The sequence below is a fragment of the Rhamphochromis longiceps genome, linkage group LG7 (genome assembly GCF_057381845.1).
Source record: "Rhamphochromis longiceps isolate RC_006_pf linkage group LG7, R_longiceps_female_GT1.1, whole genome shotgun sequence".
Classification (NCBI taxonomy): domain Eukaryota; kingdom Metazoa; phylum Chordata; class Actinopteri; order Cichliformes; family Cichlidae; genus Rhamphochromis; species Rhamphochromis longiceps.
In genome coordinates this window covers 59,905,704-59,918,343 of record NC_140563.1, presented here as the reverse complement: position 1 = coordinate 59,918,343, position 12,640 = coordinate 59,905,704, and the positions used below count along the sequence as shown (strand labels likewise).

General features: G+C 39.5%; 1 protein-coding gene across 2 annotated transcripts in view; it reads left to right on the top strand.

Annotated features, from left to right (window-relative positions):
* crb2a (crumbs cell polarity complex component 2a) overlaps positions 1-9,042 on the top strand; it is a 46,519-nt gene extending 37,477 nt beyond the window's left edge. For both annotated transcript variants that reach the window (XM_085414625.1, XM_085414626.1), the window contains 5 exons: positions 1,926-2,091; positions 5,890-6,760; positions 7,510-7,626; positions 7,824-7,950; positions 8,204-9,042. In XM_085414625.1, coding sequence (XP_085270751.1) covers positions 1,926-2,091; positions 5,890-6,760; positions 7,510-7,626; positions 7,824-7,950; positions 8,204-8,425 — 1,503 coding nt within the window. In that variant the 3' untranslated portion in view covers positions 8,426-9,042. The remainder of the gene's footprint in view (positions 1-1,925; positions 2,092-5,889; positions 6,761-7,509; positions 7,627-7,823; positions 7,951-8,203) is intronic.
* The last annotated feature ends 3,598 nt before the right edge of the window (positions 9,043-12,640 follow it).

Sequence of the window (12,640 nt, the reverse complement as noted above, 5' to 3'; positions counted from 1 at the left end):
CCAGAATCAAATTTTAAATCCCTCTGTGTCAAAGGGGGCCAAAGGCCTGTACTGAATGTTAACCATTCCTCGCCGTCAGTCCCCTGACCGTGGTCGGGAGACACGAGGGGAGATGCTTCCTCCAGGGCCGAAGTTTGTCCTCCTTCGGGGTTAACTCCCTTCACTTTTGTGGAGTAGTGAGGCAGACAGAAATCAGCCGAGGGCCCGGAGAGTACTGAAGAGATGAGGCTTTAATAACAGTACTGCACACTTCGAAAACACACTGCATAGCCTGTAGCCCGTTAGAACGCTGCTCCCGGTCGCCCTCTCTACCCATGACACACTCTCTCCATTTTTCTCTCTTTCGCTCCCCCGCGTTTCCTTCATGCGCATGCTCACACACACATCACATACACTCCTTACTGCACCCAGTCACACACAAGACGGCAATTCCCACAACATGAAGCTGGACCGAAGTGCAGAACCAAGTGCGGAGTCAGCTGAAGTAGTTTTAATAGACTTTATTATCTTTGCAACAAACAGAATAATAACTTGGCATAGAAAAGTAGCAAACTTAAAGTGAACACAACATTTAACTTTGATGGATGAGGGGTTTGGGCCTGGGAGGACTAGTGAGGAGGACTGAGTCGTGGCAGGTAATACAAGTTATTGCACTGAACGGAAAGGGAAAAGGAGGTTAGAGTGAATGAATGAGTGAATGAGAACTTCTCCAGGTGAATGTGGATCTTAAAAGAGGGAATAGCTTGTGCTGCAGGTGGAGTCAGAGGTACTTTAAGAGGAGGAGGTGAAATTCCAGGTGAGCTGAACAGAGAGAAATGACTACCCTGGGTTCCAAGAAATCCTGTGAGCAATGGTGGCAGGAGGGCAGGCGGGTGTTGAGCAGGAAGTTTTCCCAGTAACAATGAGTATGACTGGGAATCCGAGGAGTGAGCGAAGCTGAAGAACGGAGCTGAGATGTGACCAGAAAACTGCAGCACAAGATAACAAGGGAAGTGCAAGGACTAGAAACAATAGCAGTGAGAGAGTGTGAGAGCCTGTTACCAACATGGATTAGTTGACAAACTGATGGTGAAGAGACGTCAACGCAGTTCTTAAGTAATGTGGACACAGGTGAATCAGGAACCCAGTGGAATTTTTCCGCAGCTCACCCAGCCTGTGACACTCTGCTCACTTACAAGGTCTTGAATAATCAGATAATAATAATAATAAAATATCCTATCTTAAAGACATCCAAGTAACATATCACCCAAAAAGACCACTTCACTCTTAGACTGCTGGTTTTCTTGTGGTTCCTGAGGTATGTAAAAGTAGAGGGAGGCAGATCTCCAGCTTTCAGGCCACTCTTCTGTGGAGGCAGCTTCCAGTTTGGATTCAGGAGACAGATACCCTCTCTGCTTTTAAAATTCGGCTTTTTTTTTTTTTTGATAAAACATATAGTTAGGGCTGGATCAGGTAACCCCAAATCCTCCCTTAGTTACATTGCAATAGGCCTAGCTGGGGCTGAAGTGTTTCTCCTTCTCTCACCCCTTGTGTTTTTACACAACTCTGCATTTAATTATTAGTTATTATTAATCTCTGTCTCTCTTCCACTGCCTTTGTCCTGTTTTCTTCCCTTTACTCCCAACCAGTCACAGCAGATCACTGCCCCTCCCTAAGCCTGGTTCTGCCAGAGGTTTTTCCTGCTAAAAGGGAGTTTTTCTTTCCCACTGTCACCAAGGCCCTTGTTTATAGGAGGTCATCTTATTGTTTAAATTTTCTGTCTTTTCTCTGTATTATTGTAGGGCCGTAATTAATCAAACCAAATGTTGGTGTGATTTTGCACTATATAAATAAAATTATTTTAATCAAATAATAAAATGTAATTGATTATTTCCATATCAGTTCATTGTTCTACAAAAATGTAATCTGCATGCTTCCTTTTATAGATGAAGCCTTGCCAAAATGGAGGATGGTGTACCATCACATTCAACGATTTTACATGTTCTTGTTCTGAGGAATACACTGGGAAGACCTGCAAAGAACGTGTGTGGTGTGTCAGCCACCCATGTGTCAATGGTGGCCATTGTGTGGATCTACCTGATGGATATGAATGTAAGTTTATAAAACTTCAACTCCTATTATGCCATGGAGCAAAAAATATATATTTCTGTTCGCCTACCACCAGAGATGGGCAGTAACGCGTTACTTGTAACGCGTTACTGTAATCTGATTACTTTTTTCAAGTAACGAGTAAAGTAAGGGATTACTATTGCAAAAACGGTAATTAGATTACCGTTACTTCCCGTAGGAACGCTGCGTTACTGCGTTACTAAAACCGTGATTTCTTTGCGAGAATGTCTCACGACAGTGACAACAGCTGTGTGCAGATCAACAATGGATCACATATCGATTGTGGGAGAGAGTATGAGCGTGCAGCATTTAAAGCGTGGAAGTACTGACCTTACTTTGAGTTTGATTCCATAAAAAGTGACAAAAACATTAGCGTCCATCGTGCGTGGGAAGAAAACTTCTTTTTACAGCGAAAAAAACCCCTAAACTTCCAAGCAAGCACCGAGTGCGCAACGACATAATGCACAACTGACCGCGGCACACCTGCACCAAGGTAAACCTCCGCCTACCCCTAGTCCTGCTTTACAGGTGAAAATAGAGCAACAAGACCGCTGAGTCTTTGACTTTATTTTTTTTCTGCTGCGTTTTACTTGCATCTATTTGAAAGAGTGAGTGTAAACACAAAAAATATTTTATTTTATGTGCTGGAATGTGTAGAAAATAGGTTTAAATGTTAAACTAATTTATTCAAGTCAGAGAATGTTGCATATAATTAAATTTTTGCTTGATGCATAGAGTTAAAAGATTAAAACTGATAAAACAAGTTAAAAAAAAGAGACTTTTCCATTTGATTACATTTTGTATGATGGATTATGCAGAAAAAGTAGAATTGGGCTGAAAGATCTATCGCTTTATCACCTATTCAGGTTGTAAATCGTGTTTTTAAAAAGTAACTAAGTAACTAAGTAATTAATTACTTTTGAAAATAAGTAATCAGTAAAGTAACGGGATTACTTTTGGGGGGAAGTAATCAGTAATTAGTTACTGATTACTTTTTTCAAGTAACTTGACCAACACTGCCTACCACCCAGGCAGATTCTCTTGTTTCCCTAGGCACACAAAAACCAAGGGCTGAAAGTAAAGAATAAATATAATTAGTTTATTTGTCCAACAGATAATTAACAAAAAAGATAAAATATTATTGCAAAATAATAAATAGTAATAATAGTAACTGTTTTAGCACAAAATCCGAAACCAGATTCTTAGATACACTATATTACCAAAAGTATTTGTTTATCTACCTATATGAAATTTGAGTGACATCTCAAGTGACATTAAATATAATGCTATCCCACCTGTTGCAGTTACAACAGCTTCAACTCTTTTGGGAAGGCTTTCCTTAATGTTTAGGAGTGTGTTTATAGGAATTTTTGACCATTCTTTGAGAAGCACATTTGTGAGGTCAGACACTCATGTTGGACGAGAAGGCCCGGCTTTGTAGTCTCTGCTCTAATTAATCCCAAGGGGTTCTGTCGAGTTGTGGTCAGTACTCTGTGTAGGCCAGTCAAGGTCTTCATGTCTTTATGGACCTTGCTTTGTGCATTGGTGTGCGGCCATGTTGGAACAGGAACAGACTGTTCCCAAACTGTTCCCACAAAGTTGGGAGCATGAAATTGTCCAAAATATGCTGGTATCATGAATCATTAAGAGTTTTTTCATTGATACTAAGGGGCTGAGCCTAACTCCTGAAAAACAACCCCACACCATAATCCCTCTCCACCAAACTTTACACTCAGCCCTGTGCAGTCAGACAAGTACTGTTCTCTTGGCAACCACCATACCCAGCCTCGCCCATTGGATTGCCAGATAGACTCCAGAGTCGAGTGGTTCTACACTGTGTAGTGGTGTGTGTCCGACACTTTACTTTCCAATTATTTAGATCGGCGAGTGGATACTTTTGGCAATACATTGTATTTCATTATTTTTTGACATTTCACACTTAACACTGAATCGGTTAAGGAACAGCCCAAAGTGCTTCAAAGTGGATTTAATAAAATGATCTTGCCTGTAGGTCTTCTTTGTGTAATAACTCGTTAAACTGAAGTCACTTGATAAAATACAACAGTAAAACAAAAACAGTTCTTCACAATTACTTTTTCCCCAGTTATAAAAATCAAGGTTTTCTGATTATGAAACACTTTCAGTGAGAAGACAATAAAAATTGTCTATTACTTTCAGTACTTATATGAAAAAGCCATATAAGTCACAAATACTGCAATATGTTTTCCTATATGACTATAGTTCTCAAAGTGCGAATAAAAAGCTAACTAATACTTGCCTATGAAAATATAATCATCTAAGAAAAAATCTTTTTTGGATATCATGTCTTCTGAGATTACCTCTTGCTTCACACATTGTGACATCCTATCACTGTTGTTGCCAATTTATTGCCACACCTTATCATCCTTTTTCCTTCTCTCTTTCTTACTTCAAAATGATTTAAAACACAATTGAAATCCCTTCATTACATTTTTTTTTATTTTCTGTGTTGTATTTTAACAAGATTTATCATTAATTCCATCACATGTCAATATACTTTCCCTCATGTTTCATTTAGTTTATGCTATTTAACTTCAACTAGATTTTTCATTAGCTCAATCACACTTTTTATCTTGAAAACACTTGTGTTTGTGATTTACAATATGCTCAGCATAATTTATTTTTTAAATCATATATGTTAAAGTCTCCCAATCCTTCTTGTGCACACATACACATGCAGCCTCGAAGGCTATGACGGAATAAAAAGGCCACTCTACACAAAACCTAAGTGAGAGGCCTGTTATTAATTTCATAGATTATATTTTTGTATTCATTTTACTGCTTAATCTTATACCTGATTATATTCTGATCAGTATTAAGTAGTTAAGTATGATTAACTATCAGCAATATCACATTTAATTATGACTCTATGTTCAGAATTATGTATAATGATGTGTCAGACACACATTTCCTATCTTTCACATTCCTGCAGCCAGTCTCAGACACACAAAGGCATTAATCTGCCACGATGAAAGCTGGATCATGTCCACACACACAAAATTCAGACATTAGAATCATTGTCATTACTCAAACTACATTTGTAATTCAACATATTGATTAGACTTATACTTTGATTATATTTTTTGATTAAGAATTAAAGATGATTTACTATTAGCAAATGCACATATGGATCAATGGTACTGGCTAAAAAAATAAAGCTAAGAGGAATGGTTTAGGAGGAGCTTACCCTCTGAATCAAGTGTTGCAGAGGTCAGTATATCACCAGACTCAGGGGTAACTGATTCAGCCACAGGGAGAAGATCTTCAGCAGTAAGCCTGGGCAAAAGAAGATCAGTGTCCAGGGTAACTAGCTCAGATACAGGAAGAACACTCTCTGGGTAGTTTGCACAGTGTTCACACAACCTGTAATGTTACTGGAGGTGAGTTAGGGAGGTAAACATATAAGGTCCATCTCAGTCCATGTGTCTATGTGCAAGCACGTTTCTCCCACACTCAACAGAGAGCAGTGGCACATCCAAAAAATCACTCCTAAACGGGTTTTTTTTTCAATATATTGGGGTGGGGGTGGGGGGGCTGTAGCCTATCCCAGCTGTCTTAGGGCGAGAGGGAGGGTTCACCCTGGACAGGTCACCAGTCTGTCGCAGGGCAAACACATAGACACAGACAACCATTCACTCTCACTTTCAAATCTACAGGCAATTTGGAGAATATCTTCTACATGACATCCATATTTTGAAATAATAAGGAAAAATTGTTCATTTTGTTCATTTTGACTCCTAGGTGTTTATAATGCCACATTTGAGAACAACGCTGTGCAGTACAGTTCTGGAGGCTCCCTGGTTGAGCCTGTCACTAACATATACATGGAGTTGAGGACCCGGTCAGAAAATGCTGTGCTCCTGAGGGCCTCCTGGGGCTCTGATCTCCTAATGGTGGGTCTGTTGGACTCATCAGTCCGGGTGGAGATCCAGCTAAGCAACAGCTTTGAGCCTCTGACCTTTACAGGCGTCCGTCAGGTTGCAGACGGGAGCTGGCACCGCGTGAACATTTCCATGACTGAAAAGGACCGCAAAGCCTCCCCCTGGATCATCACTGTGGATGGAATCACAGATGCTAACAGTGTGCCAGAGCGCACAGGTAGTATTCGCTTTCTCAATCAGAAGGGGGCGTTACTAGCCCTTGCAGAGAGCTTCAATGGTTGCATGGGTGCAGTGAGGCTTGGAGGAGTTTACCTTCCTTTTGTGGATGATTATAAGGCCCCACAACCTTCTCAGTTTCATTTAATTGGAAAACCAAAGATTTATTTGGGCTGCACTGGTACCCCTGTTTGTGATTCAGATCCATGTCTAAACGGAGGCACGTGTGAAGACCTCTTTAATAAATTTGGATGTATCTGCAACTCTGGTTGGGAGGGAGACCAGTGTGAGATGGACACTGATGACTGTGCATCTCAGCCCTGTGTTCATGGAAGCTGTAAGGACTACTTGGCTGGTTTTCAGTGCAATTGCCACCTGGGATATGCTGGCACTCTCTGTGATGAAGATATTGATGAGTGTGAGCATCATAATTGTGAACATGGAGGAACCTGTCAGGATGGACCCAACATGTACACCTGCATATGCCCTAAGGAGTACAGGGGCCCACACTGCCAGTGAGTTCTCACTAATTGATCATTTGTTTATTCCCTGTAGTTAAAGGTGAACTGCTGTAGTGAAGCCAAACTACACAAAAGTATTGGGCCACCTGTGCATTACCCCTAGAGGAATTGCTCGGCCATAGAAATTCATTCCATAAAACTCCCTGCAGACTGATGTTTTTTGCTGATGTTAATGCCAATCCTACTCTGTTTTATATGGTCATCCACTTTATGGCTGAATTAAAACCACTTTGCAATATTAGTAGTTATGAGTGATTATGGATCACTGATCTTGAAGAAATTTCCTGAAATGAGTTGTTGCAGCACTGGCATCCTATTACAATACTATGCTCAAATTCAGTGAGCTCTTTAGAATGACCCATTCTTTCACGAATATTTGTAAAGGCAGATTGTATGACTAGGTGCTTGATATTATACATGTGGCCATGATACTGAAAACATTCAAATTGAAAGATTCAAATGTTTTGCCCAATACTTTTGTTCCTATGGTGTATGTAAGATATGCATGCTGCCAGCAGCTTGTGCTGAGTGAGTTAAGAGCACAACTAATCTGCCCTATTTTAAACCATATTTGTCTTAACAATTGAAAAAAAATGCAAGGAAGCGTTATTGTTTTTCTGTCTTTGTTTACAATTTTTTGTTTATTAGTTTGAAAAGACAATAACATTGTAGATTTAGCACACACTACACATGCACTTAAGAATTCCTGCACATCTTGCCAAGATAAACACTATTTCTTCCAGGTGGGTCTATCCTCCTATACAGTGTGGTAAAGATGTTATGTGTGCAAACGATGGTGTCTGCAATGATGGACTGTGGGGGGCTAACTGTACATGCATGCCAGGTTTCACAGGCACCAGGTAAGCTCACATCTGAGTCATTTTACTCTAACTGTTACTAAATTTAAGTAATACCACATGTGTGTATGTATATCATGGTAGAGGGGATATATATAAATATATAACCATAAATATGACTTAGCTTCAGAGTTGTTAATGTAACAGTTAATGTTGACTTCAGGTAATTTCTGGTAATTCAGGTAATTTTTGTCTTGCAGATGTGAAATGGAGATCAATGAGTGTGGGTCTAACCCCTGTAGAAATGGAGGTTCCTGTTTGGATCGCTTTAACATGTTTGTATGTGAATGCCCGCCCGGTTACAGTGGTCCAGTCTGTGACAGTAACGTATGTTCGCTTCAATTTCTTCTTCAGAGCTAGATAGACGAGATCAATAACTTAGTTGCAACATTTAACGAATGATATATTATATGTGTTTCCCAAACTAAATTACTTTTCATATTTTACATGAAGTTTCACAACAGCAGTATAAACTTGATTTAGATTCACATCTTTCTAATTTTGAAATGACTGAAAATCAAACTATGTAATGGAAACATCCATCAGTAAGACCAAACCTCTACACTTTTTGTCTCTGCAGAAAGAAGCCCGTATACAGGGAATCCCCTGGCTGCTAATTGTGATCCCGTTGCTCTGCCTGTGCATTCTCCTAATGATTATTGGCTTGACCTTTGTAGTGCTCACAGCAAGGAAGAAGCGCCAGTCAGAGGGCGCTTATAGCCCCAGTGCTCAGGAACTAGCTGGAGCCCGGCTAGAGATGGACAGCATGCTCAAAGTACCACCGGAGGAGAGGCTTATCTGATCTGACAGGAACACAAATCGATAAAGGGAGCTAGAGGTGATCCGATGCTGTGGGGAGGTGCACAGGGCTGTCACTGTCAAACTGTTAGATCCTCTGAATGTCCAGGCTCATCTGATGTTATAGCCCCCTCCTTATAGACCTGTGCTACAAAAATATATTGACAATGTAAATTGTGCATATTTCATCATCTGAGGAAATAAGCCCTATGAACTTCAGGAACTCATAGCCATCAATTTATCCTCTGATGACCCCCTCTTATCAGAAATCATGCCAGTTTTTTATGCTCAAAACTGCTAAACAGAGGACAAATAAGCTCTCCACTACATGGTCACCTTTGGAAAATGTCCAACAGGTTCATGGCACACCAGTGGTGCTGCTGCCGGAAACTTTGCTCCAGTGGAGACAGTATGGCTCTGAGAAAACTCTTTACTGTTCTTTCTTTTCTGATAGACATGTTTGGCAACATGACTTATTTTTCAGTTTTCCTGGTAATATGGGACTTTGTAGCAATTTTTAGAAATGCTTTTTCTTGTAAAAGATTACATTTATTTACATTTGTGTCCACTTGTATGCACATTAATTAAATCTATAAATGTAATAAAGGCCAATTAGAGGTTTTTACTGCTTGGCCAGGAAGAATGCTTGTTATAAAGAATTTAGACAGTAGAGATAAAGTTAAATTGTTTGCTGTTATTTTTAATTCTAGTCTAGATTTTCATTGTCTCTTGTGCTCAGATTTTCTTTCTGTCAAGGTTTTTTTCTTCTTTTTTTTTGTTTGTTTTTTTCAAAAAAGCAAACAAACAAACAAAAACAACATCCCATTTTTGATATTAGGGTCATTCGGTCTCAAATCAACCAAGGGTTCTGCTCAACTGTCTCTGATTTGCATACAAATTTGAGAAAATGTGATCATTTGGTATATCTTAAAAAGTATTTCATATATGAAGCTATGGTCTATTAACTCATAGTGAGTGAGGAAGGTGAGTGAAGAAGAAATACTCTATGCATCATGGGAATCCCCCTACACCTATTGCATCATAACTAAGTCAGGATTCAGGATCAGCTGGTCCAGCCCTAACTGTATGCTTTAGCAAAAAGGGAAAGTTTTAAGCCTAATCTTAAAAGTAAAGATAGTGTCTGTCTTCCGAATCCAAGATAGAAGCTGGTTCCATAGAAGAAGCCCATATGGAAAAGATATATATAAATCTTATAAAGTTTGTATCTGTCTTATGTGAAACTTGTATGAAAAGCATACAAGAATAAAAACAGATATAAGATCCCATAAAAAATTATATAAATGAAACTTGTATGTTTTGGATACTTACTAAAACAATATATGAAAGTAATGAGAAAGTATATGATGTTATATGATTCACTATATGAAGCAGGCCACATCTTATGCAAGTCTTTTATAAGTTTTTTCTATTTCTTTTCCATATGGGAGGGCCTGAAAACTGAAGGCTCTCCCTCCCATTCTATTTTAAATACTCTAGGATCAACAAGTAGGCCTGCAGAGCGAGAGTGAAGTGCTCTAATAGGGTGATATGGTACTACAAGGTCATTAAGGTATGATGGGGCCTGATTATTTAAGACCTTGTATGTGAGGAGCAGGATTTTGAATTCAATTCTGGATTTAACAGGAAGCCAATGAAGGGAAGCCAAAACAGGAGAAATATGCTCTCTTTTTCTAGTCCCTGTCAGTACTCTTGCTGCAGCATTTTGGATTAACTGAAGGCTTTTCTGGGAATTTTTAGGACATCCTGATAATAATGAATTACAGTAGTCCAGCCTGAAAGTAATAAATGCATGAACTAGTTTTCCAGCATCACTCTGAGACAGGATATTTCTAATTTTAAAGATATTGCACAAATAGAAGAAAGCAGTCCTACATATTTGTTTAATATGTGCATTGAAGGACATGTCCTGGTCAAAAATCACTCCAAGGTTCCTCACAGTGTTACTGGAGGCCAAGGTAATGCCATCCAGAGTAAGAATCTGGTTAGATAGGTCTGTGAAGGTTCTCAGTCATCCAGGTCATCGTAGTCAAAGGAGCTTGCAAAGAAAAGCGTCTGGACTTTTTTAAGTTACTTGAAGACGTTTGTGTTACTAGAAGACGATGTGGTGTATGCTGTACAGTGCAGCGAGGAATGCCCAGACCTCTACATTGGAGAGACCAAACAGCCACTTCACAAGCGCATGGCACAACACAGAAGAGCCACCTCCACAGGACAAGACTCAGCAGTCTATCTTCATCTTAAGGATAAAGGACACTCTTTCGAGGATGCCAATGTTCACATTTTGGACAGAGAGGACAGATGGTTTGAAAGAGGAGTGAAAGAAGCCATCTATGTCCACTGTGAAGGACCATCTTTGAACAGAGGCGGGGGTTTACGACACCAACTCTCTGCCATCTATAATCCAGTTTTGAGATCCCTTCCCAGACGCCTTAACGCCCACTCACATCCTGGGCCATCTGACCTCAGGAATTCGCATGATAAGGTGGGGCCAGGTTTCACAATGAACACACCCGAAACTCTGGCTGATTGGGACCCACACCCAGTTTCACACCTTGGCTCAGGCGATTAGAGGATCATCAGGGGGTCCTTTTGTCCCTCTGTGGGGGGATACTCCCACTAGGTTTATATCTGGGACTCTCCACCATTTGACCTTAGAACTGAAGAAGCTTCTCGGATGAGAGGTGAAACGTCTTCAAGCAACTTAAAGAAGTCCAGACGCTTTTCTTTGCAAGCTCCTTTGACAATCTGGTTAGATACCATATTTCTAAGATTTTCAGGGCCGAGTAAAATAACCTCAATTTTATCAGATTTAAGAAGCAGAAAATTAGAGGTGATCCAGGTCTTTATGACTTTAAGACAGTCCTGCAGTTTAACTAATTGTTGTGTGTTATCTGTCTTCATGGATAGATAACCTTCGGTATCATCCGCATAGCAATAAAAGTGTATGCTATGCCTTCTAATGATAATGCCTAAGGGAAGCATGCATAATGTAAACAGAATTGGTCCTAGCACTGAGCTGTTTGACAACTACTCTTTCAAGGATTTTTGATATAAAAAAAGGTAGGAGATTGGCCTATAATTAGCTGGCTTTTTAAGTAACGTTTTAACTACAGCCAGCTTGAAGGCCTGTGGTACATAGCCGATTTTTAGAGATAGGTTGATCATGACTGAAGCATTAATTAATGGCAGGACTTCTTTGAACAGTCTTGTAGGAATGGTGTCTAAAAGACATAGTTTGGAGGAAGTAATTATTGAAGTTAACTCAGAAAGATCAATTGGAAAAAAAAGACTAAATAAATATCAATGGTACTGAAAGTAGCTGTGGATAATATTACATCTGTGAGACAATTATGAGTCATTTTTTCTCTAATGGTTAAAATTTTATTTGTGAAGAAGTTCATGAAGTCATTACTAGTTAACGTTAAAGGGATGGTTGGCTCAAGAGTGCACTGACTTTTTGTCAGCCTGGCTACAGTGCTGAAGAGAAACCTGGGGTTGTTCTTATTTTCTTCAATCAGTGATGAATAGTAAGATGTTCTGGTTTTGCGGAGGGCTTACTTATAAAGCAGCAAACTATTTTTCCAGGCTAAATGATGATCTTCTAAATTTATGACACACCATTTCCTCTCCAGATTACAAGTTATCTGCTTTTCGGCTACGTGTTTGAGAATTATACCGCGGAGTCAGGTACTTCTTATTTGAGGCCTTAGTTTTCACTGGAGCTACAGTATCCAGAGTCGTACGTAGTGAGGAGGTAAAATTATTAACAAGATAATCGACTTCTGTTGGAGTAGCGTTCAGATAGCTGCTCTGCTCTGTGTTGGTACAGGGCATTGAAGATGATAACAGTGGGTGGATTATATTCTTAAACTTAGTTACAGCGCTTTCAGAAAGACATTTACTGTGATGAAATCTACTCCCCACTGCTGTGTAATCAATTAGTGTAAATTTAAGTGTTATCAGGAAATGATCAGACAAGAGAAGGTTTTCAGGAAACACTGTTAAATGTTCAGTTTCTATACCATATGTTAGATCAAGATCTAAAGTGTGATTAAAGTGGTGGGTGGGTTCTTTTAGATTTTGAGAGAAGCCAATTGAGTCTACTAACAGATTAAATGCCATGTTGAGGCTGTCATTTTTAGCATCTACATGAATGTTAAAATCACCCACAATAATTATTTTATCTAAACTGAGCGCT